Source organism: Mesocricetus auratus, unplaced genomic scaffold (assembly GCF_017639785.1).
Source record: "Mesocricetus auratus isolate SY011 unplaced genomic scaffold, BCM_Maur_2.0 Super-Scaffold_100007, whole genome shotgun sequence".
NCBI lineage: Eukaryota > Metazoa > Chordata > Mammalia > Rodentia > Cricetidae > Mesocricetus > Mesocricetus auratus.
Genome location: NW_024429191.1, coordinates 81,992,752 through 82,018,187, shown reverse-complemented (window position 1 = coordinate 82,018,187; position 25,436 = coordinate 81,992,752). Strand labels below are relative to the sequence as shown.

General features: G+C 39.3%; 1 protein-coding gene across 5 annotated transcripts in view; it reads left to right on the top strand.

Moving 5' to 3' along the window:
* Positions 1-17,559, top strand: part of Cdc27 (cell division cycle 27) — a 41,777-nt gene extending 24,218 nt beyond the window's left edge. For 3 of the 5 annotated variants that reach the window (XM_040749887.1, XM_040749889.1, XM_040749892.1), the window contains 9 exons: positions 1,024-1,231; positions 1,809-1,981; positions 4,363-4,515; positions 5,171-5,379; positions 9,475-9,592; positions 11,386-11,514; positions 12,098-12,172; positions 13,455-13,611; positions 14,532-17,559. In XM_040749887.1, coding sequence (XP_040605821.1) covers positions 1,024-1,231; positions 1,809-1,981; positions 4,363-4,515; positions 5,171-5,379; positions 9,475-9,592; positions 11,386-11,514; positions 12,098-12,172; positions 13,455-13,611; positions 14,532-14,614 — 1,305 coding nt within the window. In that variant the 3' untranslated portion in view covers positions 14,615-17,559. The remainder of the gene's footprint in view (positions 1-1,023; positions 1,232-1,808; positions 1,982-4,362; positions 4,516-5,170; positions 5,380-9,474; positions 9,593-11,385; positions 11,515-12,097; positions 12,173-13,454; positions 13,612-14,531) is intronic. The other 2 variants (XM_040749888.1, XM_040749891.1) reach the window with 1 other exon arrangement.
* Positions 17,560-25,436: the final 7,877 nt, after the last annotated feature.

Below are 25,436 nucleotides of genomic sequence, written 5' to 3'. Positions count from 1 at the left end.
CCTGGTGCTGAGATTTCTGTGCATTGCTGACCCCATCTCAAACAAGCAAAGGGTTTTGTTTTTCATTTTGTTCAGAGGGCTCATTATGCAGCTCAGGCTGCTCTGGAAATTTGCCATCCTCCTACTTTAGCTTCTAGAGTGCTGAGACTATAAAGGAGTACCACCATGCTGAACTAAATAAATTTTTATTTGGTGAGCTAGCTATAATTTTTGTGGCTCTCTTTGGTCATTCTTGAAATGACCAAATTACAATAAAAATGTTAATGACTTACCAAGAAATAATGCTGAAGGAAAGCTGTAGCTATTTAAATGCAGTACAAATGAATTTCTTTGTTCTAGAAGAATAACCCTATATCATAAATGTTGTGGTTGGTTGCACAAATGACTTTGTTTAATAAAACTCTACATATACAAGAACGTCTGGGGTCTGTAGCTTACATGTTATCACTGAGGAAAGAACGAGTGGAAATTCAGTCATGTTACTATCTTCCTAGAATTATTTTAAGTTAAAAACAAAAGACAAGGGAACTATTTTTCCTGGTCTTCTGACTGACATGAATAATTTACCTTTGATACATCCAGTTAGTGGTTTTATGCAATTGATTACAGAGCTTTGATATAGCTAATTTTTCATTTTGTTACTTTTAAATAGTGATTGAGAATATGACATACTCTGAAGAGAGCTGCCCCAGGTGCAGAATGACATCAGTCACTATTAATTGTGCGGACTTTCTGTTGTATTTAAAATGAAAATGACTGTTAGGGCTGTCAGCTCATTCCTGTGATTCCAATATTTGGGAAACTAAAATAGGAGTATTGCTTCAAGTTTTAGGTCAGCATGAGTCAAAAAGTAGGACCCTGTCTCAAAACAAAAAACAAGCAAGAAAAACTTTTTGAAGACTTTTTTTTAAATAAAATTTCTGATAAGGAAAACAAAAGACTTGATTATACATTTCTTTTACATTAATGGAGACATCTAAAATAATGAGTATGACAAGCATGACATTTTATCCCTTTCTACAGGAGAATAGCAAAAAGCTAAAAATGAAGTTTCCACCTAAAATCCCAAACAGAAAAACAAAAAGTAAAACTAACAAAGGAGGAATAACTCAACCCAACATAAATGATAGTCTGGAAATTACAAAATTGGACTCTTCTATCATTTCAGAAGGGAAAATATCCACAATCACACCTCAGATCCAGGCCTTTAACCTACAGAAGGCAGCCTCAGGTCTGTTATAAATGCTGTCTGTGGTTCTTGTGTCTTTAGATTATTATACACTTATTTTGATAAGTTTCTTCATACCTTCATGGTTCTTAGATAAATATTAGCTTTAAAAATGTTCAATTTTATGTTTTTAAATGTGTCTTTTTGTATTTCTGTTGATAATGTGTATGCCTGCAGAAGCCAAAATAGGGTGTAAATCCTATACTGACTGGAATTACAGATGGATGATTGTGGGCTGCCATGTGGATTCTGGGAACTGGATGCAAAATGCTCTTACCAATTGAGCACCCTTAAAACATTTTTAAAATTATATTTTGAGAAAGAGACTGTGTGTGCACCAGTGCGTGTGTGCCTGCATGCATGCGCATGTTGAGGTAAAAGGACAGTCAGTTCTTATATACACCATTTGGAGTCCTGAGAATAAAACTTGGGTCACCAGGCTTGGTGGCAAGAGCCTTTAACCACCAAACCATCTTGCCAGCCAGATAGTGGAACTTTTTTTAAAGGAGTAATCTGTAGTTAGCTTTTTTAGAAAACAGTTGTGTGTTTCTCCTTTGTTTATTATATTGTTTTCTCCTAGAAGGTTTGATGAGTCTTCTTCGTGAAATGGGAAAAGGTTATTTAGCTTTGTGCTCATACAACTGCAAAGAAGCTATAAATATTTTAAGCCACCTACCTTCTCACCACTACAGTACTGGTTGGGTATTGTGCCAAATTGGACGAGCTTATTTTGAACTTTCAGAATACATGCAGGTAAGTATACAAAGACAGACAGACAGACAGACAGAATAATTGAACTTTCATGCTTAAAGTTAGATCTAAAAGGTCAATATTTGCTAGTTTATTATGTGACATTTATATAATTATTTTCTTCTTAGTATGTATAATACTTAGGGTTACTATTGCTGTGTTGAAACACCATGGCAAAAGCAGCTTGGGAAGGAAAGGGTTTGTTTTACTTTTAGTTCCATCTAAAGTAGTTGAGGTCAGAACTCATGCTAGACAGGAACCTGGAGCAGGGGCTGATGCAGAAGCCATGGAGGGTACTGCTTGCTGACTTGCTAAACTGTTTTCTTAACAGAACTCAGGGCCACCAGCCAACGGTCCCTCCCCCATCCATCACTAATTAAGAAAAAGCCCTACACCAGATCTTATGGAGGCATTTTCTCCATTAAGATTCCATCCTTTTATATAACTCTAGCTTATGTCAGGTTGACATAAAATTAGCCAGCACAATAATTTGTAAATAAAATTATTTCTCACATTAAGAGAATTTAAATTTAGTAGGCTTTCTTGTAAGGATTTGTAGAGAACAGTCAAGTTACGTGAAATATTGGTATTCTCGGTTGATATGAAAATAGATATTTACTATGTAATCAATATTATAATGTAAATTCTGGACTATTTATCATTTAATGTTTTATAAACTCAATGCTGTTTATAAAAAATGCTGTGAAGAGCCGGGCGTTGGTGGTGCACGCCTTTAATCCCAGCACTCGGGAGGCAGAGGCAGGTGGATCTCTGTAAGTTCGAGGCCAGCGTGGTCTATAGAGTGAGTTCCAGGACAGCCTCCGAAACAATACAGAGAAACCCTGTCTCGAAAAACAAAAAAAAACAAAAAAAAAAATTCTGTGAAGATAACATTTAATTGAAGACACAATGTCCTTAAAGTATATACCACCATGCCTAGCTGGTTTTGTTTTTCGGTGGTGGTAGTGTTTTTTTGGCTTTTGGGGGGGGGGTTTGTTGTTGTTGTTGTTTTTGTTTGTTTGTTTTTCTTTTTCTTTTTTGAGGCAGGGTTTCTCTGTGGCTTTGGAGGCTGTCCTGGAACTAGATCTTGTAGACCAGGCTGGTCTCGAACTCACAGAGATCCTTCTGCCTATCTCCCAAATGCTGGGATTAAAGATGTGTGCCACTACCGCCTGGCCTTTTTTTTTTTTTTGTTAAAGATTTATTATGTATACATGTATCCCTGTAGGCCAGAAGAGGGCACCAGATCTCACTACAGATGGTTGTGAGCCATCAGGTGGTTGCTAGGAATTGAACTCAGGACTTCTGGAAGAGCAGCCAGTGTTCTTAACCACTGAGCCATCTCTCCAGCCCCCTCTTTGAAGTTCTTAACATATAACTTTTAAGAGAATTGTGGTAACTTATAAAACATCAAACTGACTCTAGGTACCAAATCAACATGTTTTGGGCAAAAGCTTCCAGTTTCCAATTTTATGAATGTCCTTTCCTATAGCTGAAGAATGACTCAGTAGCTAAGAGCACTTGCTATACTTGCAGAGGTCCAGTTCTCAGCACCCATATAAGCTCACAGCTGTCTGTTACTCCATCTCCAGGAGAGCTGATGCCCTCGCTGGCCTTGGGTACCACATACATGTGGCATACATGGACAAAAATAAATATTTCAAACAAAAGCCCTTGTCATTGAATACAGTCCACATGCTGAACTATGAATGTTTTGAATTTACTAAGCTGATAAAACTAGATGAAGCACAATTCCAGAAATCGAGAATAGTTTGAGGAAAAAAGGAACCTAATAGCTACAGAAGAGACCTTAGGGATGGGCAGTTGGTATCCAGCAGATGCAATGCTGCTGGTCCTGCTCAGTGCTCAATGTGCACTGGGAGTAGCAACCATCTGACCTTGTTTTATTCCCTCAGAGTTTCTACCAAGTCTTTCAGTAGATTCTCTCCCTGCCCTCTGTTTAAAATTGTATTTTGTATGTGGAACAAGCATGTGTGTGGTGCCAGAAGAGGATGTCAGGTCCCCTGGAACAGCAGTACCAGACGATTGTAGCCACCGCATGGCTGCTGGGAAGCCACAGCCAGCTCCTCTGCTGAGCAGCCAGTGCTCTTAACCCTATACTGTCTCTCCAGCCCTGTCTTTTCCGTTTTTATAGAAATTTCAAGTTTCATGTCTTTACTCATAGTTACCATACAAAAACTGGGCTACATGTGAATGTGATTGCTTCAGTATTTGACTTCCCACATTTGACTTGTTCAGTTGTCCTTCTTACTAAGTCACATAAAACAGTCCTTGCAGAATTTAGGGGCTGTGAAGACAGTGACCAGCATTGCTCTGTATGTATGAACTGTAGCAACTTGTTCCCTTATTCCTTTTTATTTCAGGCTGAAAGAATATTCTCAGAAGTTAGGAGGATTGAGAACTACAGAGTTGAAGGCATGGAGATCTACTCTACGACACTTTGGCATCTTCAGAAAGATGTTGCTCTTTCAGTTCTTTCAAAAGATTTAACAGACATGGATAAGAATTCTCCAGAGGTATGGTCACAGTTTGTTTAATAGTAGTCACATTTCTTTTACTTGTTTAACGAAGTGTTTAGTTATTCCTTTTTAATACTTATTGGTGTTTTGCCTGAGTATGCCTTTGAGGGTGTCAAATACTCTGGAACTGGAGTTACAGACACTTGTGATCTGCCATGTGGGTGCTGGGAACTGAACCCAGAACCTGAGCCATTTCTTCAGCCCACTATTTAATTATTCTTTATCAATAAAAAATTGGGAGTCAGATATCAGTCAGAACTTAATGATCAGAGAAACTGCAGAGAAGCAATTAATGACTTCCTCCCTCTTCCATTTCTTCATGTAAAAGCCAGGCATTGTGTTAACTGCTGTAATCCCACCACCTCTTCAGGGAGGAGACAGGGATAGGCAAGCCTCGAAAAGCTTTCAGGCATCTAGCCTGCTGCACACAACAGAACAACACAGACTGTCTACAACAAGGTAGAAATCAAGGACCAACACCCACACACCTAAATGTCTGCACACACAGTTCCTAAGGTCAAAATTAAATTTAGATACAAGAAAAAAATTAGAACGTAATTTTCTAGTTTTTGACAAGTTTTTTTCTTTCTTTCTTTTTTAATGAAGCTTAAAAACTTGAAACTGCATATGATTTTTGTTTCCATTTTGCCAGGCCTGGTGTGCTGCAGGGAATTGTTTCAGTCTGCAACGGGAACATGATATTGCAATTAAATTCTTCCAAAGAGCTATCCAGGTTGATCCAAATTATGCTTATGCCTATACTCTATTGGGACATGAATTTGTGTTAACTGAAGAACTAGACAAAGCATTAGCATGTTTTCGAAATGCTATAAGAGTGAATCCCAGACATTATAATGCATGGTAAGTGTAAAGACAAAGTCTTAAAAGTCTTACTGAAAATCGTGGGTGTGTGTGAGGGCGGGGTGTTGGTGTCTGTGTGTGTCTGTCTTACATGTTCCAACCAAGAGTTGGTTTTCTCCTTCCATTGTGTGGTTCCCACAAATGAACTCACCTTGCCAGGCTCAGCAGCAAGCACATAGCCTTTAGTGACTTCTTTGCCTTTTTTCTGTGTATGCATGTTATGCTTGTGTAAATGTTTGTATTATGTGTATCTTGCATGCCTGATGTCTTCCTTAGGGTTTCTAATGTTGCAATGGAACACCATGGACCAAAAGCAGGTTGGGGAAGAAAGGGTACACTTCCATATCACTGTTCATCATCGAAGGAAGTCAGGACAGGAGCTTAAACAAGGCAGGAGCTGATACAGAGGAGTGTTGCTTACTGGCTTGTTCCTCATGGCTTGCTCAGCCTGCTTTCTTGTAGAATTCAGGACTACAGTCCAGAGATGGCACCACCCACAATTCCCCTGTCTATCACTAATTAAGAAAATACTCTTCCAGTGGTGGTGCACCCCTGTAATCCCAGCAGAGACAGATCTATCTCAAAAAAACAGAAAGAAAATGTTCTACAAGCTGACCCACAATCCAGTCTTTTGGAGGCACTTTTCCTCTCAGATGATTATAATTTATATAAAGTTGGCAGTTGTCCATAGAAGATATCCAATCCCTAGAACTGGAGTTATGGATGGTTATGAACTGCCATGTGGGTTCTGGGAGCCAAACCCAAATCCTCTAAGAACAGCAGTTCCTTTTAACTTCCAAGCCATCTCTCCAGCCGCCCTGCCCTTTGTGTTCTTTTTTGAGACAGGGTTTCTCTGTGTATTACTGGCTGGCCTGGAACTCATTCTATAGACCAGGCTGACCTTGAACTCGGAGATCCCCACCTCTTTCCTAAGTTGTTGGGATTAAAGGCATGCATGCTGCCACTGCCACCCAGTTTTAGTCGCTTTCTTGTATAACAAGGTCCTTTTTAAAATCATTTTAAGTAAGAAATGTCTAACAGAGATTATTGGGTACCTAGTAACATTTTTTTGCCTTGTTTGGTTTTTTTGTTTTTTAATGCATATATGTCCTTTCTGGCTAGTTACATTGCTGAAAAGATGACCAAAATGAAAAAAGCCAGCCTTTATTGACATAGAATGGTTAGATTTTCTAGTATTCTGTCTTCAGTTGACAGTCTCTGTAATATTTTAAGAACTTAACTATTAATGGGATTTGTTATTTTAATGTTTTGTGTCTTCTGTTTTACAATAGTTGCATTCTCAATAAACTATGATATAGAAAGTTAGAAAAGTAGAGTCTAGAGAGAGATGGAGCCTAGCAGTTATGACTGTGCAGAGAACCTGAATTTGTTCCTAGCAGCCTTGTTGAGTGGGCCACAATTACTTATGACTCCAGCTCCAAGGAATCTGATGGCCTCCCTGGCACCTGAATTCATGTGCATAGATCCACACAGAGATTCATATGCATAATTTAAAATGAGTCTTTTTTTATTATTATAACAAGGATTATTTATACTGAGAAGATTTTACAGGGAATGCTGAGTTATTGGAGTACCATTAGCTATATAAACACTGATTCAATTTATTCAAATTCTAAAATGTAAAGATTTTCTACTTTTCCCTCTACCTTCATTATGATAGTGATTTTATACTATTTCTTACATAGTACCATATAAATATATACAAAGCCACTTGTGAATATTTTGGTTTTATTTTTGTTCATTTGCTTCTTCATAATCATTTATAATAAAGAGAGTTCTTAAGTAACTATGCATGATGGATAGTGTCTTCAGATGACAATTTAAAATTTCAGAAAAATTTAGCTGTATCTCAACACAATGATTACATGGCCTTTTAAGTTACAATTTCTTCCCCACCCCCTGTTTTTTTTGAAACAGCTCTTGTAGACTAGGCTCGTCTCACTCACAGAGATCCACCTGCCTCTGCCTCTGCATCCGCCTCCCAATTGCTGGGATCAAAGGCGTGCACCACCATTTATTTTATGATGGCATAATTGTTAAATAATTTAGTTTATGGTTATTAACATAGGTTATGCTTTTGATATAGTAAAGGTGGCAGAGGAAAACCACATGTAGCATTATTTACAGTGTAATTACAGTGATATGAAATATATTTGGGGGGAGGTGGGAAAATGGCTCAGTCAAAAAGTGCTTGCTATACAAGCTCGAGGTTCCTGAGTTCAGATCCCCAAGTGAGGCACGGCGTATCTGTAACTATAGAGCCAAAGGTGCAAAAATAGTGGGTCCCAGAGTTCACTGGTCAGCCACCCACACTGATGGTAAGTATATCAGGTTAAGTTAGAGAGCAGCTAAGAAAGATACCCGGTATGTGCTTCTGGTCTCCATGTACACATATGCACACAAACACAGAAAACATGGTCATTTGGACTAGGGCTGTGGAAATATTACTAACAGACAATGTAATTTCTGAGATTTTGTCTTTTTATTAGAAAATGGTAATATGTATCTTCTTGAGCCTTCTGAGTTTAAACAACACTTAGAATTTAGCAGAGGGGCTGGAGACATGGTTTGAAGTTAAGAGCACTTGCTGCTCTTGCAGAAGACCTGAGTTCAATTCCCAGCACCCACATGGTCACAACCCTCTGTTACGGGACATTCTGACCTCCTCAATTCACCAGACACAAATGTGATACATACACATGGAGGCAAAACACATAAATATTTTAAATGCAGTATTTTAAGTATTTTTTTTGAAAAAGATACCAGGAAATGACTCAGTGGGTATAACCCTTGCCATACAATAAGTTCAAACCCAGTTGTCATCTGACCTCTACTCCAGTGGCATGTCTTAACACTCAGAGCATTCACACATCATATACACACAATAATGTAGACGGATTTTTAAATAATTTAGTAGAGGCACTGGAGAGTTATTTCCCTGGTTAAACGAACGCACTTGCTGCTTTCACGGTGGGCCCGTTTTCTGTTCCCAGCACCTCCATGATGACTGCCTTCTGTACTGTAGCTCCAGTTCTAGAGATTCTGATGATCATTCTTTACTTTTTTGAACTCTGGGAATACACATTATATAGACATAAACATTCAGGCAAACACTCAAACATAAAATATTTTTAAAAAATAGGAGGGGGCATTTAGCAGAGCCAAGAGTGATGGTGCATATTCTTATCCCAGTACTCGGGAGACAGAGGCAGATGTCTATATTTGATGCCAGCCTGGCTTGCCTAGCAAATTCTAGGATAGTCATACCTGCATAGTGAGACCCTGTCTCAAAAGAGGGGAAAAAATAAATTTAACAGTATCAACAAGATGGCTCTGTGGCTCAAGGCACTTGCCACACAAACCTAGCAACTGAAATTCAATTCCTTGGGGCCCACATGATGGAAGGAGTCCTCTTACCTTCACATGTATCCCTCAGCACATGCACATACACAATATATTGGAATGTTTTCTAAGATACATTTATTATGTCTACAGTGTTCTTCCTGCATGTATGCCTGCAGGCCAGACATGGTGACATATGCAGTTATTTCCTAGCTGCTTGGAAGGCTGAGGATTGCTTGAGCCAAGAACTGGAGGCCAGCTGAGGCAAATAAAAAGAATAATTTAGATTGTGGTGACCCACAACCCCTGGGAGGCTGAGATCTCCATTAGTTCAAGGCAGCTTAGTCTATAGAGTGAGTTCTAGGACAGCCAGGGCTACATAGAGAAACCCTGGCTTGGGGGAATGGGGAGGAGTAATTTAGCAAAATGTTAACCACACACATAGTTGCTCTGCAGGAATTAACTTTAAGTCTAGATTAGAATAGTGAGTTTAAGGATGTGGCTTCTTTTTTCTCCATTATCATAGTTTTACCTGTTTGGTTACTTATTGTAAAAATGTGTCTTCTAAAATGACTCGATGATTTTTATTCTAAATACCTTTTGTCTCCCCATAAAACTACATTATTTTTTCCATTGTGTATTAAAATGCCAGGTACCATAACTATACTGTTAGTAGTTGAATTAAACTAGCCAAAAATTGTGTCCTTAAAATTGTACTTTTTACAATTTCAGGTATGGTTTAGGAATGATTTATTACAAGCAAGAGAAATTCAGCCTCGCAGAAATGCACTTCCAGAAAGCACTTGATATCAACCCTCAGAGTTCAGTCTTACTTTGCCACATTGGAGTAGTAAGTGACCTTGTAAACACAGCTCTGTAATGTCCCCTTTAAAATAGTTGTGAAAATTGGGCTTTTTTTTGTTTTTTGTTTTTTGTTTTGGTTTTTTTTTTTTTTTTTTTTTTTGTCAATGAAGCAGTGTCTTTTACAACTATAACACACCTTTTGACTTTCATTAAGAAATACCTCCTTCTGGGGCTGAGGGTGTAGCTCAGTTGCTATAGATTTGTGTCTAGCACTGCAAAAATCTGAGCATGGCTCACACTTACAATCTTAACACTTCCTAGAGGTAGAAACAGGTAGATCACAAATTCAAGGTCATTCTTAGCTATGGAGCAAGTTTAAGACAGCTTGGGCTACAGTGAGACCAGTCTCCAGAAAGGATGGGTTGTGGGGAAGAGGCGGGATCCCTGTGTTTGTATATTCTGTTTGTTTGTTTTTTGTGTATTTGTGACTCAGATGAAGTTTTGTTGTTTCATTTTTAATTAATGTGTATGAATGTGTCTGCTTATCTGCAGATGCCCAGAGAGACCAAAGGTATGAGATGTACTGAAGCTGGAGTTGTAGGCAGTTATGTGATGCCTGGCATGGGTGCTGGGAAGCAAACAAACTCTGCACCTAGGCAAGAGCACTTAACCATCACGCCTTATCTCTGCAGACTCACTTTGTTTCTTTTGAGACAGTTTTATGTAGGTAGCCCAGACTGTAAGGTATAATTGAGTGACACGGGATTCATAAACAAGTTCATTGGACATAACTTGATATTTAGAATATCATAATAGCATTCAGAAATGTCTGCATAAGTGATATTTTTCTTTTGAAGGGTGAAACCAGGTTTTACTTGGCTTTTAGGCTTGGTGGTAATTATCTGCTGTAAAGATCAAATCGTGGGTCTGGAGAAGTGGCTCAGAGTTATGTAGAGGACCTCCCATCTGCTTCAGACCACCCACAATCCCCTGTAATTTCAGCTCCACAGGATCTGAGGGCACCTGGCCTCCACAGGCACCTGCACTCGGGTGCATGCGCGCACACACACACATACACACACACATATGCATAATTCAAAATAAATCTTTTTTAATATATTGAATCATGATTATTATCATAGGCTCACAGTGGAGGATTTAAGAATCTGAGGACCTAGGTTTTTATCCTATAGAAAATTATTTAACACCTGGAGTTCAGGGTGTTTTTTTTTTAATTACTGTTGTGGTGGTGGTGGTGTTTTTTTTAAAAAATTACTGTTGTTATTTTTATTAGGGAAGTCAGAGAACAATATAATTGGTTCGTTCTTCTGTCTTGCATGAGCTAGGGATTGAACTAAGATCAAAGTCTTTACCAGCCGATCAGTTTTGCTGGCCCTCAGTATGCTATCTTTAAAATGGAGCAATTGCCAAACTTAGAAGAGAATTAGAGATAATCTATTAATCACCTAGTATCTTAGTTACTTTTCTGTTGACTGTGATAAAACATCATGGCCAAGGCAGTATAGGAAGTGTTAATTTGGCTTACAGTTTCAGAGGTGGTGGTGGAGCAAAGGAACAAGAGAACATTGAGATTGGTGTGGGCTTTAAAACCTCAAATCCCACCCTCAGTGACACACCTCCTCCAGCACGATCATGCCTCCTAGTCCTGTCCAAACAGCGTGAGCTTCCGGGGGCCAGTCTCATTCCAACCAGCACACAATCCAACTAGACTGTACAGCCTTACCTCTAATACTTTTATTCTTGATACTGGTTTTGAGATACATTATTTGCTCCTAACCTTTCTTCAATAATATCAAGATTGATCTTTATTTCTTAAAGGTTCAGCATGCACTCAAAAAATCAGAGAAGGCTTTGGATACCCTAAACAAAGCCATTGTTATCGATCCCAAGAATCCTCTATGCAAATTTCACAGAGCCTCAGTTTTATTTGCAAATGAAAAATACAAGGTAAGTTTTACATCAGTTTTTCCATATTGTATCTATTTAAGAACAAAAACAATGCTGGGCAGTGGTGGCACATGTCTATAATCCCAGCACTTAGGAGGCAGAGGTAGGCAGAGCTCTGAATTCAAGGCTAGCCTGGCTTACAGAGCTAGTTCCAGGACATCCAGGGTTACCCAGAGAACTCCTATCTTGAAGGAAAAAAAGTTTTACTTGTCATTTATTTGTATGAGGAGTGTGTACACGTGTGGATGTCTGGGGACAGCTTTTTGAAGCCTTGTGTTCTAAGTACTTAGATATATTTTCAGACATAGTGTGACTATTCCTTTCTTAAGAAACACAGTGACAGAATAAGGGTTATCACCACTGCATCTCTTAGCAGTGGTGTGTGTGTAGGTTTCCACATTATCTGGTGAATGCTTGCCATCTGTTAGTCTGTACATCATTTTTATGCCTTTTATTTTTACCACTGTAAGAAATTAATGCAACACAAAGTATGTTGATGAAGTGCTTGTGAGCTCTTGTGATTAGGAATCTGACTGAATTTACTTAGTCTGTAAAATTTTAAGTTTTCTCTTTGTTTTTTCAGTCTGCTTTACAAGAACTTGAAGAACTGAAACAGATTGTCCCCAAAGAATCCCTCGTTTACTTCTTAATAGGAAAGGTAAAAATTGGGGCCTTGGTCTTATGCTGCAACTTTGTAATAAATTCATTTTCTTTCCTTTTTTTTAAAGATTTGTTTTTATTACCCAATTGTGGTGGTGCACACCTTTAATCCCAGCACTGGGGAGACAGGGCAAGAGATTTTCTTTTTAGTTTCAAGTCAGCCTGATATACAGAGCACGTTCCGGGACATCAAAGGTGACACAGAGAAACCCTGTCTCAAAAAACAAGAACAGATTTGTTTTTATTTATGAATATATACCAAGTATGTTCTTTCTTGTCCCTATGGAGGCCAGAAGAGAGGAGGTTGAATCTGGAGAAACTAGAGTTATATAGACAATTGTGAGCTGCCATGTAGGTTACACAAACTGGGCCTGGGTCTTGTGGAAGAGCAGCAAACAGTCCTAACTGTTGAGCTCTCTCTCCAACCTCAACAAATACTAAAAATAAATACAATATGTACATCTAATATTTAGCAAATTTAACTGGATCCCTGAACTAAGGACCATGGAAATAATGGACTTAGCACCAACATTTAAAAAGATGATATTCTGCCGGGCGTTGGTGGCGCATGCCTTTAATCCCAGCACTCGGGAGGCAGAGGCAGGCGGATCTCTGTGAGTTCGAGAGCAGCCTGGACTACCAAGCGAGTTCCAGGACAGCCTCCAAAGCCACAGAGAAACCCTGTCTCGAAAAACCAAAAAAAGAAAAGAAAAAAAGATGATATTCTGAGCAGTGGTGGTGCACGCCTTTAATCCCAGCACTTGGGAAGCAGAAATGGATCTCTGTGAGTTAGAGGCCAGCCTGGTCTACAGAACAAGTTTTATGACAACCAGAACTGTTACACAGAGAAACCCTGTCTCAAAAAACCAATAAAAAAATAAAAGGCTGGTCATGGTGATGCACGGCTATAATCCCACCTCTTGGATTCTAAGGCTAAAGGATTACCCCAGCTCAGAGCCAGCCAGGACTGTTTGTATATGGACAGACATCGCTCAGTACAGCAAACAAGGAGCCTTTGCAGTCTTTCTTCCCATGGTTAATGTTCCAATCAGTGAGATTTATTGGAAACTCCCTACCTGGAAAATAGAGGCAAGGAATTTTGAACATAATAGCTGATTTTACACACACACATACATACATAAAAGTGCTAATGTCAAGTCCTGTGTGGGAATTAAGTATCCTCCCCACCTGAATGGACTTGGAGTTCAAACATCAGAAGCTTAATTTATGTTTTTTAAGATTATGCAATTCAAGAATGAAATGCTTCTGTCTCTTTGTAGGTTTACAAGAAGTTGGGTCAGACTCACCTAGCTTTGATGAATTTCTCTTGGGCTATGGATTTAGATCCTAAAGGAGCCAATAATCAGATTAAAGAGGCAATTGATAAGCGCTACCTTCCAGATGATGAGGAGCCAATAACCCAAGAGGAACAGATCAGTGAGTATCTTACATAAGCTCTGTAGTGTTCAGAAAGCCACCCTGTGCAGAACCTGTGAGTTGATTTTTCATTTTCCTAGGCAGCATTTTCTTTAGAAAAAAATGAAATTTGGGGGAAATTAAGATGATGCAGTACCATTTGCTATCAATAGTTAGTTCTAGATCTAATATTCTATATGACTTTGAACCTCAAGCTCTATAGTAGCAGTTCTGGGAGAATCAAAAAAATCTAGATGTGTATTTATTAATATATTTATGTGTTAATATAAGAGAATTGGAAACTTCCTGAGATAAAACTTAGTGAACATCTTTAATTAAATTTATGATCCCAGTACTGCTTCTTTAAATTAAATTTTGAGTTCAGCCTAGCCTACATGAGACCCCAAGGAACCTATTATCATTATTTAAAAAGGCAAAATACGTTAAGTCAATTTCCAGGCATGCTATAAGATATAGAACTTAAAGCCAGGCCTAATGGTGCATGATTTTAATCCCAGTCCTGGGGAGGCAGAGGCAGGTGGATCTCTGAGAGTTCAAGGCTAGCCTGGTCTACAGAATGAGTTCCAGGAGACAGCCAGGGCTACACGGAGAAACTCTTCTTGAAAAACCTATGTATGGCCGGGTGGTGGTGGCACACGCCTTTAATCCCAGCACTCGGGAGGCAGAAGCAGGCGGATCTCTGTGAGTTTAAGGCCAGGCTGGACCGACAGCCTCCAAAACAATACAGAGAAACCCTGTCTCGTAAAACCAAAAAAGAAAAAAGAAAAACCTATGTATGTATGTATATAACTTGAGATGTGCTTTAGTAGATAACATTAGGGGTTTTGTGGTCTGTGGGGTCTCATCTCTGAATGTAATGAAATTTCCTGAACCAATGATATGCATTGGTCCCACGCCTCATGTTTTTGTTGTTTTTATAGTGGGAACAGATGAATCCCAGGAGAGCAGCATGACAGATGCAGATGACACACAACTTCATGCAGCTGAAAGTGATGAATTCTAACTTCTGGAAATCAGACGTTTGCAGTTGGATGTGTGGCTAGTGCTGACATGTTTCTTGTCCCTCCATATACTGAGTCTTAACTCTTGAGCCGGCACTGTCATCATCTTCACTTAGACCATGAGTGTGCCACTCCGTTGGACCCTGACTGTACACAGAATGAAAGGCAGTGCAATCTTCAGCTGCTAACAGGACTGGCTCTTTTACCAGTATGAATGACAGTTTGGGGGGAAGGGTGGGGAACTTTTTCTTTTTTTCTTTAATCTACCTTAGTTGGAAAGCTATCATGGAAGGAAGAGTTATGTTTTATCTTGAAGGAGCCATTAGATATGGGAATGGTAATGAACCAGAATTTTTGGTCATTTTTCCAAAATTTTGTTTTTTCTTTGGTTCTGTTCCTGATAGAGTGACTGACCTTCATTTCTAGGTTCTTCAAGAATGGTATTAGCAAGTGCCAGATGGAACAATAAAAGACATTGCCTATAACAGAGTAAGTTCATTGCCAAGGAACATACCTTAACCTTGGAGTGTCTCCTATAAATAAATGTGATGGGCCTATTGGGACTCATATGTGGGAGTCAAATATCCCTCCACACAGTGTACACTTATTCTTGGCAAGAATGTTTTAATGTCTAACCAAGAATTTTAATTTATTCATCTTCAAAGTGTTGATCATTGTTGTCTTGGTATTACAAACTTTAAAATTGGTCCTAACATACTGCCTCTTCTCTTTGAGCTCTGTGGGATTGCCTGTGACATTCATAGATGATGGAGTGGTCCCCACCGAAAAACCAAAATCAGGCTCTTAATAACCATTTATGTTTATATAAAAAGAGTCAGTATGAGAACACTAAAGAGAGACTTTGGAGATCATGATAGAGAAGCCTTAATATAGTTGGAGTTGTACCTACCCGTGAGTCTGCATCTTTTCTAGGAATGGAAGTAGAGTGCAAGAATGTATGACCTTTTTGAGGTCAAGTCTATTCAGTCTATTCGGCTCTCTGCGGCATATTGTTGGTAGTTTGAGTCACCAAAACTTATACTGAGAGTAATTAATTGGATTTAAAGTACTGAAAAAATTTTAGCCTGTGGAAAAGTTTTTTTATGAAAGACACAGATTCTCTTCTGAGTTCATCATAATATGGTTGGTGTGTTTGGGAAATGGCCACTGTTTTAAAGATCTAATTATGCATATAAATGAGAATTATTGGAATTTCACAGTAACAGATTTAAACAGTCTTAAATTGTGTATCTCCTTTATTGTAATGTATTGAAAATTTTAGAGAAACTTTAGTTAACATTTTATTAAGTGCCAATGTCAGAATATAACAAATTATAGTTTATGAGTGACAGGCCTACAGTTATTATTTTGGATAATTTGATGAAGGAAAAACTTAACCCACTGGTTACTTGTATTTGTTAGTCAAGCTGTGAAAATAAGGTGGATGTCAAAAGATGTGAAAAGAATGTTTTAGCCTGTAAACTCAGTCATTTCCTGTCAGTTACTTAATCTTCTCACCCAGATGTGAATTAGATACTATTATTAATTCAAGTCAAAGTCTTGGGTTAGGTATTAGGTGCCAGAGAAGCATTTAAGATAATATCCTGCCTAAATGTATGTATGTGTACTGTCTAAAAAGAAGTAATTTATGAGGAAAAGGAAAAGTTGGGAATAAATGAGTATCATTAAAAATTCCCAAAAGCTAGCACTTCCATTCAAACAGATGCTCCATTTTATTACTCATTAGTTATGTAAAGTTTAATGTTCATTTCTTTCATTTTTTTAATTAGCAAATCATAAGCCAGCTATATACATACATAAATATATATTACATTATCAGATCTAGAGTTTCATAGAAAGCTTTCCCCCTGAGTTCTGTTGCACATCTAGAGAAAGCCAAGTGCAGAACTTAATTTTGCTGAATGTAATTATCTTTTTATAGTAGGAATTTATGTCCTGTGCCAGAGAGCCTTTCTGGTACTGGTTTTGAGACAAAGGATAGAGGGATAGTTGTGGCAGTGGCTGGCTAAAGAGACAGTCACAGACACTTGGCCAGCCTTCATGTTTTCCTCACACCTGCTTTTAACATTTCCATATTGAAGCCTTATTGCCACATAGTAGCCATTTCTTTTCTTAGGTTTCTTTTTCTTTCTGTCCCTTTTTTTCCCTTTTTTTTTTTTTGTTTTTTTGTTTTTTTGTTTTGTTTGTTTTTTTGTTTTGTTTGTTTTTTTGTTTTTGCAGAATAGGGATCAAACAACCAGAAACACACTTTGGAAAGCCCAATTGTTTGTTTTAAATTTCAGATATGCACTGAAGGAAATTAAGAATACTAATTATACTCTAAGAATACTCTGCTGTCATTTCTCACACCTTTACATGTGTATACATATATAAATACATACGCTCACACAAAAGTATACTAGTGCATTGGTTGTTTTTTTTCCCCATGGAAATGGTTGTTACACCAGGATTTTAGAAGGTTAGAATATTTTTCAGAACAGATGGTACTCAAAATAATGAAAGGTCTCTTAACTCTTTCTGTATTTTGTTACTTAAAATCTTTTATTTTATTCAAGAACTGCAAGTAACATTTGAACTATGCTGCTGTTGTACCTTAAACAAAACTCAGTGATAACCAGTGTTTAGTCTATTAAAACACTCTTTTTGAAGAAAACAGTTTGAAAGTCTCTGATTAGCCAGAGTATGGTATAGGTCTTCACTGAAAAAAAAAAATAGCAGATGGCCCATTTTCTTTGGGAAAATGCAAGTGTGGGTGTGATATGTGTGTTCTATTTGCATTGAAACAATGTACTTTTGTGTCTTCTTTTTGCTTTTCCTGACTTATTTCAGAAATTGTATAGTCTTTGGGGGAAAAAGTCTTTTCTGTTAATATATTTACAGTTCATTAAAGGATATGGAAAATCCAAATAAATTACTTTTGAAAGCAGTGTATAGTCAAGGTGTTGGAGCTGTGTAAAGGCTGTGCCGCCTGCACTTCCATACTGCACCACAGCAGCCTCGTGACGGAAGAGCAGTTTCATGTTCTACTCCACTTTTTTTAATAGATATATATATATATTAAAGTTCGTACCCTTTTTAGTATTATTTGGAATTTCAAAATAAATATTATGACAAAAACAATGGTAATTTTTAGAATATATTATTTTTAAGCTGCAGAACCTCTGCATCATCAGCTGCAAGCTTGCGGGTCATCTACTAGCAGCTCGGTCTCCAGTGATGTCTTTCTGAAGTCCCGCTGGGACACAGGAGCCTTTGTATTTACAATTTAAGGTCTGAAGTTAGGCCTGGTGGAGATTGAGACAAGGGGATTGCTCTGTGCTCAAAGCCAGCGTGGGCCACAGATTAACACCTTGTCTCAAACTTTAAGGTGGGGGTGGGGATTGGTTCAGTTGGTAAAGTTGAAGCTAAGTTTAGACCTGCAGAGGGTGAACCTGGGCAAGATGTCACATGATTCCAGCACTACAGAAGCAGATGGGTGAATCCCTGGCATGGCCAGCCAATAAGTTCTGCCCATTCAATGAGCTCCAGTTTCAACGAAAGACTGTCTCAAAAAAGGAGTTAAGTAACTGAAGAAAGTATATACTGAGACTGACTTGTGGCCTCCTCCAGCATACACACATATATATGTGTACCCCCCCCCACCCAAAAAAAAAGTTTCTGGGCTGAAGATATATAGTTCAGTGGTAGAGCACTTGCCTAACATTCATAAAGCCCCCAAAATAAAATAAATAGGCTGAAGACATTTGCCTAAATCCAAAGGTTGGGTTGAATCCCCAGCACTGAGTAAACTTGGTCATAATGGCATGTACTTGTAAGTCCACACTAGGGAACTATATACATGAAGATCAGACATCTAAGATCATCCTTACCTACTTAGCGAGTACCCTGTCTGTAAACATGCATGAATATTAAGATCTGGAAAAAGTAAAACACATAAAATTAAGCTTTACACTAGTTTGCAAACCTTTGGGGTTATCTTGGGGAAAGAAACCAGAAGCGTCCTTTCAGACTTGAGGAAGCGTAGCGACACAGACAGCGCGTGAAATGTGAACTGAGCAGGTGGGAGGGATTGGCTTCTCTCGGGTGCCACTTGTCATCTAAACATAGTGAAGACAGAGCAGAAGTATAGTCTTAGAAAAAGTTACTTTTTGGGGACAAATCTTACCATGTTGTCCCAACAGCCTAAAACTAACTTCTGGTTCAAATTAAGTTTACAGATATTTGCCTTCTTACAGGCTTGAGTTAAAGTTAACCTGGTTGGAGAGAGGAGCTCCTGGTATGTGTATGTGTGTACATGTGTGCAAGTATGCACACACATAGGTGGGTACGTGCCCTCGGCATACAATGAATTTGTGGAGTTCATCCTTTACCTTCCACCTTTAGACTGGGTTTCTGTTGTTTTATAAAGATTTATTTGTGTGCCTTTTGTCCCAGCACTCAGAAGACTGAGACAGGCAATCTGAGTTCATGGCTAGCATATTTTATTTGTATATGTGTGTGCCTGGGTGAAATTGTGTGCCCTCAGAAGCTAGAGGATGTTGGGTATCCTGGAACTGGAGTTAGACAGTTGTGAGATGCTGGTATGGCGCTGGGAACCAAATCCAGGTCCTCTAGAAGAACAGTAAGTGCTGTTAATGGCTGAGCCATTTCTTCAGGCCACAAGATTTTTTTTTTTTTATTTTTTGGTTTTTACAAGACAGGGTTTCCCTGTATTGCTTCGGAGGCTATCGGTCCAGCCCGGCCTCGAACTCACAGAGATCCGCCTGCCTCTGCCTCCCGAGTGCTGGGATTAAAGGCGTGCACCACCACCGCCCGGCCCACAAGATCTCTTTTAAACTTTTGCACTGCATGTACCTGGCTGGCCCAGATGCTGAAACAGAAGTTTCAGCCTGCCAACTGCCCAGATGCTAGAATTACCAATGTTCATTCACACTGTATCTGTCCTTAAAGTGGATGCTAGGGATTCAAACTCATGTCCTCTCATGCTTACCCAGGAAAGTGCTTTTACCCTGAGCCATCTCCCAGGACCTGTTTGTTTGTTTTTGTTTGTTTGTTTTTTGTTGTTGTTGTTGTTTTTGTGTGTGTGTTTACTGGGAATTGAATCCAGGGCTTTGTAATTTTATGTTAAATAAGTGCTGTATTATTGAGCTATATATGGAACCCTGGTGTTGTTTTGTCTTGGTTGGTTTGGAGTGTTTGGGGTTTTTTGTTTGTTTTTGAACAAGGTGTCTTTCCCTGGCTGTCATGAAACTCATTATGTAGTCCTGGCTAGCCTTGAATTTACAGAGATCTGCCTGCTGCTGCTTACCAAGTTACAGCCCTTTTTTTGTTTTTTAATGTATTTAATTTTATTTCAGTGAATAGGTGATTTGCCTACATATATGTCTGTGTGAGGGTGTTGAATTTCCTGGAACTGGAGTTACAAACATCTGAGCTGGCATGTATATGCTGCAAATTGAACCCTGTCCCTCACAGATTAGCCAGTGTTCTCAACGGCTGAGCTATTGTGCCAACCTCAGTTGGTTTTGGTTTTGGTTTTGGTCTTGTTTTTTTTTTAATTTCAGACTTTGACTAAATTGTTCAGGCTAACCATGGACTATGTAACCCATGGGCCTAGAACTTGTGATTTTCCTTGCACAGCTTCCCAAGTTAGCTTGGATTACAGGCCTGCATAATACTGTGTTTTGTTTGTTTGTTGTTTGTTTTGCTTTTTTGTTTTTGTTTTTCTGTGTGGGTTTTTTGAGACAGCATTTGCTATATAAACCATCCTGGCCTCAAACTCACTATCCCTCCCACTTCCACCTCACAAATGCTGGAATTATAGTCATACACTATCTAATCTGAAGTTGTGCGTGTTTGTGTGTTTAAGTTAGAAACAAGCTTGTTTCACATGTCAATCCAAGCTCCCTCTCAATACCAGTTTTCTTATTTTATTTACATGTTTTACATGTATGTAAAAAGTCATACCCATCTGTCTACATGCTGTCTCAGTGAAGAAGTTGAATCATTGCACAAAGCCTATCTGTCTCTTTCTCTTTTAGACTGATTCAATCTTGTGTGTCCCTGAGTGACCTTGAACTCAGAGAGATCTGCCTACCTATTAATCCTGAGTCCTAGGATTAAAGGTGTGTACCACTACCTCCTAGCTTCTGGCTGCTGGGATTAAAGGTGTGTACTTAGCTTCTATGGCTTGTGGCTGACTTTGCTTTCTGAATCCTCAGGTCAGCTTTAATAAGTCATAAATAATATATCACCACAGCAGCCAGTACCACTAACTTCTGAGCACTTTCCAGCCCTTTTGTTTTTGTTTTTTGCTTTTTGTTGTCTTAAGACAATGTCTAATGGAGCCCAGGTTGCCTTGAACTCTTGGTTCTTTTGCTTTCACCTTCCAAATGCTGGAATATAGGTATGCACCCCCATGCCTGATATGTATGGTGATTTTTGTTTGTTTGTTTGGGGGGTTTTTTGTTGTTGTTGTGGGTTTTGTTTTGGTTGTTGTTGAATTTTGATTTTCGAGACAGAGTTTCTCTGTGGCTTTGGAGGCTGTCCTGGAACTAACTCTTGTAAACCAGGCTGGTCTGGAACTCACAGAGATCCACCTGCCTCTGCCTCCTGAGTGCCGGGATTAAAGGAGTGTGCTACCACCTCCCAGCATGGTGATCCTCTTATAGATGTTTTTGTGACCTCTAATCTAGTATTTATAGCTGATTGGTGTAACCTATTAAAGCCACCCAAAGGACACGTAAAAAGTGTTAGATTTGTTTTTTTCAGTACTTTCTCAGTTGAGACTTCTCTTAGTAAGGAGACATGAAGCAACACGGCAGTGGTTCTTAGTTTCTTTTTCTTTCGTATTATGTGTTTGTATGTATCTGTGTGTGTTCTGTGTGAGTGTATTCTGCTCACAGGTCACAAGAGGGTATTAGATCTCACAGAGCTGGAGTTCACAGAGTTGTGAGCACCTGCATGGGTACTGAGAAGTAGACTCAGGTCCTCTGCAGGGGCAGCAAGAGCTCTAACTGCTGAGCCACTTCTCCAGACCCCCATACTGCTTTTCTCTTCCATCTGAGTGCTCTGTAAAGCCACTACATTCCTATTTCTAACACTCGATTCCACTTTAACTGTCTTCCACAACTACTGGCCATATGCTTACTCTTGGAAATTTTCAATAATTTCCATCATGACTCAGTCCTGAAATGTATATGTATTAAGAAAAAGAAATATACTGGGTGCAAGCAAGATGGCTCAGCAGGTATAAGTGCCTGACAATTTGCGTTCAGGAGTAATGATAAATGTAATTAGATCCTCTTTGCATTTTTTAAAAATTGTTTTGTACACATGCAGGTCAAACAGCAATGCACATTTAAAAAGAAAAAGAAAAGGAAGAAAAGAAAAACATGTTAGGAGCTGGAGAAAGGCTTAGTGGTCCAGTTCCAATGCTGCCAAGGCTGAGAACCTGAGTTCAATCCCTAGAACCACAAGGTAGAGAGAGAGAACTGAGTCTTGCAACTTGTCCTCTGATCTCCACATGTTCCTGATATACACACACACAGAGTACATTTTTTTTTAAGTAGTCTATAAAAGAAAAGCAGGTTGAGACCTCTGGGGTAGAGAGTGTCCTGGTTTTGCATTTCTTATTCTCCGATGACTCATAGACGAGATCAGAACAAACATTGACCTGCAGTGGGAGGGGGCCAAAGAGTGATGTGGGACAGAATGACTGAAATACGTGGGATATGTATATGCAATTGTCAAAGAGTTATAATAAAGTCAGAAGTACAACAAAAACTACACAGTACTAATGAAAAACCTCAATACACCCCCCCGTCCTTTTTGAGAAGATCTACCCCTATTACTTTCCTTGCCAAAATATAAAAAGAAAGCTGTCCTAGGGCCTGGGCGCGTTCAGTTAGTCGAGCCTGTGTAAAAATTAAAAACCTCTTGCGATTGCATCCAACGGTCTGGTTATTGAGCTCGGGACTTTCAGCCTGAAGCCCGCTTACTTTAGGTCTTTCTCTTACACTTTAACTTAATAGTCACGGGGACTTCAGTTACCTGTGGGTAATGGAAACCGGATAATAATGCCACCGTAAGCCTGTGTTGTGAGCAAGGAAACAGGTGTTCCATGGAGCAGAGAAATTGAATCTCCAGGAAGGAAAAGTGGAAACTCCAAAGACAAAAGCCAGAGCACGAATTGGCCTTCAGTGCCCTTAAGCCTTGGCTCCAGGGAAAGGGCCTAAAAGATGTGGAAGTAGAAGCAGTGACCTTGCTGGGCGTTGGTGGCACACCTTTAATCCCAGCACTCAGGAGGCAGAGGCAGGTGGATCTCTGAATTCGAGGCCAGCCTGGTCTACAGAGTGTCACAATAAACTCCAAAGCTACACAGAGAAACCTTGTCTTGAAACCCCCCCCCAAAAAAAGCAATGTGTTGGGAACAGAAGCAACTGCAGGAAGGGAAAGACTCCAAAAGGGAAAAGCAGCCATGTCACCGTTCCCCCACCCCACTGATAAAATTCTTAACTTGGTTAAGAAGTCAGTGTATATTTTCTGGATACTTTTTAAAAAATGTTATGTATACAGTGTTCTGCCTGTTTCTCTGCACACCAGAAAAGGGCACCAGATCTCATAGATGCTTGCGAGCTACTATGAGCTACCATATGATTGCTGGGAATTGAATTCAGGACCACTGGAAGAGTAGCCAGTGCTCCTAACCTCTGAGCCATATCTCCAACTCCTTCTGGATACTTTTTATAATTGTAAATAAATTACATTTATTTTCTGTATGTGAGTGTGATATGTTCATCTAAGTAGTTCTATTACCAATAAAAACTAAGGAGTCAGCAGAAATTGGGGTAAAAAACATGATACATCAGTGAAGTGGCAGAGGAGCAATCAATTGACCTTCTCTCCACACTTCCCAGTGTGTGTCTTCTCTCTGAATTCCTGGCCTCTCTATGGCTAATTCTGATCAGCGAGTCGCTGTCTCCCCCACCAATTCAAGGTTAACCTAGTTTACTAACACAGGCTCAGGGTATCACAGTACAAATATCCTGCTGTGTGTGTATATGTGTGTAAAAGTACACATGTACTATGACACACATGTGGAAATCAGAAGACAACATGAGGGAATTCTCTTTCTACCATGTGGATCCTAGTTATTGAACTCAGATCATCAGATTTGGTGACAATCTGAGCCATTTTGCCAGGCCTTGAATACTTCCTGAACTCCATGATTCAGCCACACTGAACTATCAGTTTCTAGAAAGGGATATACCAATCCTCACCTTATGGAATTGGCATTGCTGGTTATCCCTGTCTTCTGCTTTCCTCCAGGTTGATCTTGCCTCTTTGTATTGCTTTTGCCCATTTTTGTCTGCCTTCCCCATGTCCTCACACACTGGAAGACTAAGGCTATCTCTGTAGTCAACATGGCCCTCAGACTAATGATTCGAGGAGGCAAGAATGCTAAGGTTCAACAAGACTAAGTAGCTGGTGTAGGCTTAACCTTCTGGAGTCTGACCCTGAGTGGTTTATTTCAGCACAATAGTGTTTCTTCTAAATTGAATCTTGTTCTTACAATTTTACCTATAAAGACTCAGGAGTCGCCTTGGACAGCAGATCAGTACCCATCCCAAGTATACACACGGTCTCTGGACTCCCATAGAACAATGTGAGGTGCACTCTCACCCTGAACTCTTGGGGAAGGGTCTAGGCCCTGCCCTATATGAAATGACAGACTATGGACACCCCCATGGAGGGCCTCACCCTCCCTGGGGGAATGAGGGGATAACGGGGGAGGGGGTGGGGGAGGGCACGGGAGGAGGGGAGGGAAAGGGAGAGGGACCTCGTACTGACTTGTGAAGCAACCTTGTTTCTTATCTAAATTTAAAATGGAATATAAAAAAAATATTAATAAAAAAAAAGTCTCAGGAGTCAGGTACTGGAGTAAAACCTGCTGCTCAGAGGGGCCAAGGAGCAACCAGCTTAGCTGATGTACCAGAAAAAAAACCCCTCTCTTCCACTGTCCCAAACCAAAAAGGCCTGCCAAACATAGTCCCTCCCTATTGCTTCCTGTGTATTTTTCTGACTCTTCCTCTATAGATAGTTCCTTTCAATTAATTGCTGCCTCTTGACCCACGGTTGACTTTATTTAGTTAATGCAATCTTGGAGTTCACAGTATAAAAAATATTCTTCAACATTCTCCCTTTTTGTCTAAATGCAAAGGAAAGGTTTTAACTCTAACACAATAAAACTATATACAATAAATTATTGAGTAAGAATTACATTCATAGCATACAGTCCATCTGTATTTTGCAAATCTGGAGAAAGACCTCTACTATATATCCTATCTTGGTGAATCCAAAGTTTTGTATCTAAATCACTTTCTAGAATTTTATTTTTTTATTTTATTAGCAACTTATATATATTGGTTTTTCGAGACCAATATATATATATATACAGGTGGATCTCTGTGAGTTCGAGGCCAGCCTGGTCTACAGAGTGAGGTCCAGGACAGCCTCCAAAGCAATACAAAGAAACCCTGAAACCCTGTCTTGAAAAAACGAACAAACAAACAAAAAAACAAAAAACAAAAAACCTCACCAAAGGATAGAGATCTGCAATAAAGACAGATTCAGATAAAAAAAAAAAAAAACTCTAAATGGTTTATGTGTATTTAAAAAATACACATAGACTTGGGAGAGAAAAGGGAAAGTATATATAAAAAAGAAATGTATAGGGGCTGGAGAGATGGCTCAGAGGTTAAGAGGGGTCCTCAGTTCAATTCCCAGCAACCACATGGTGGC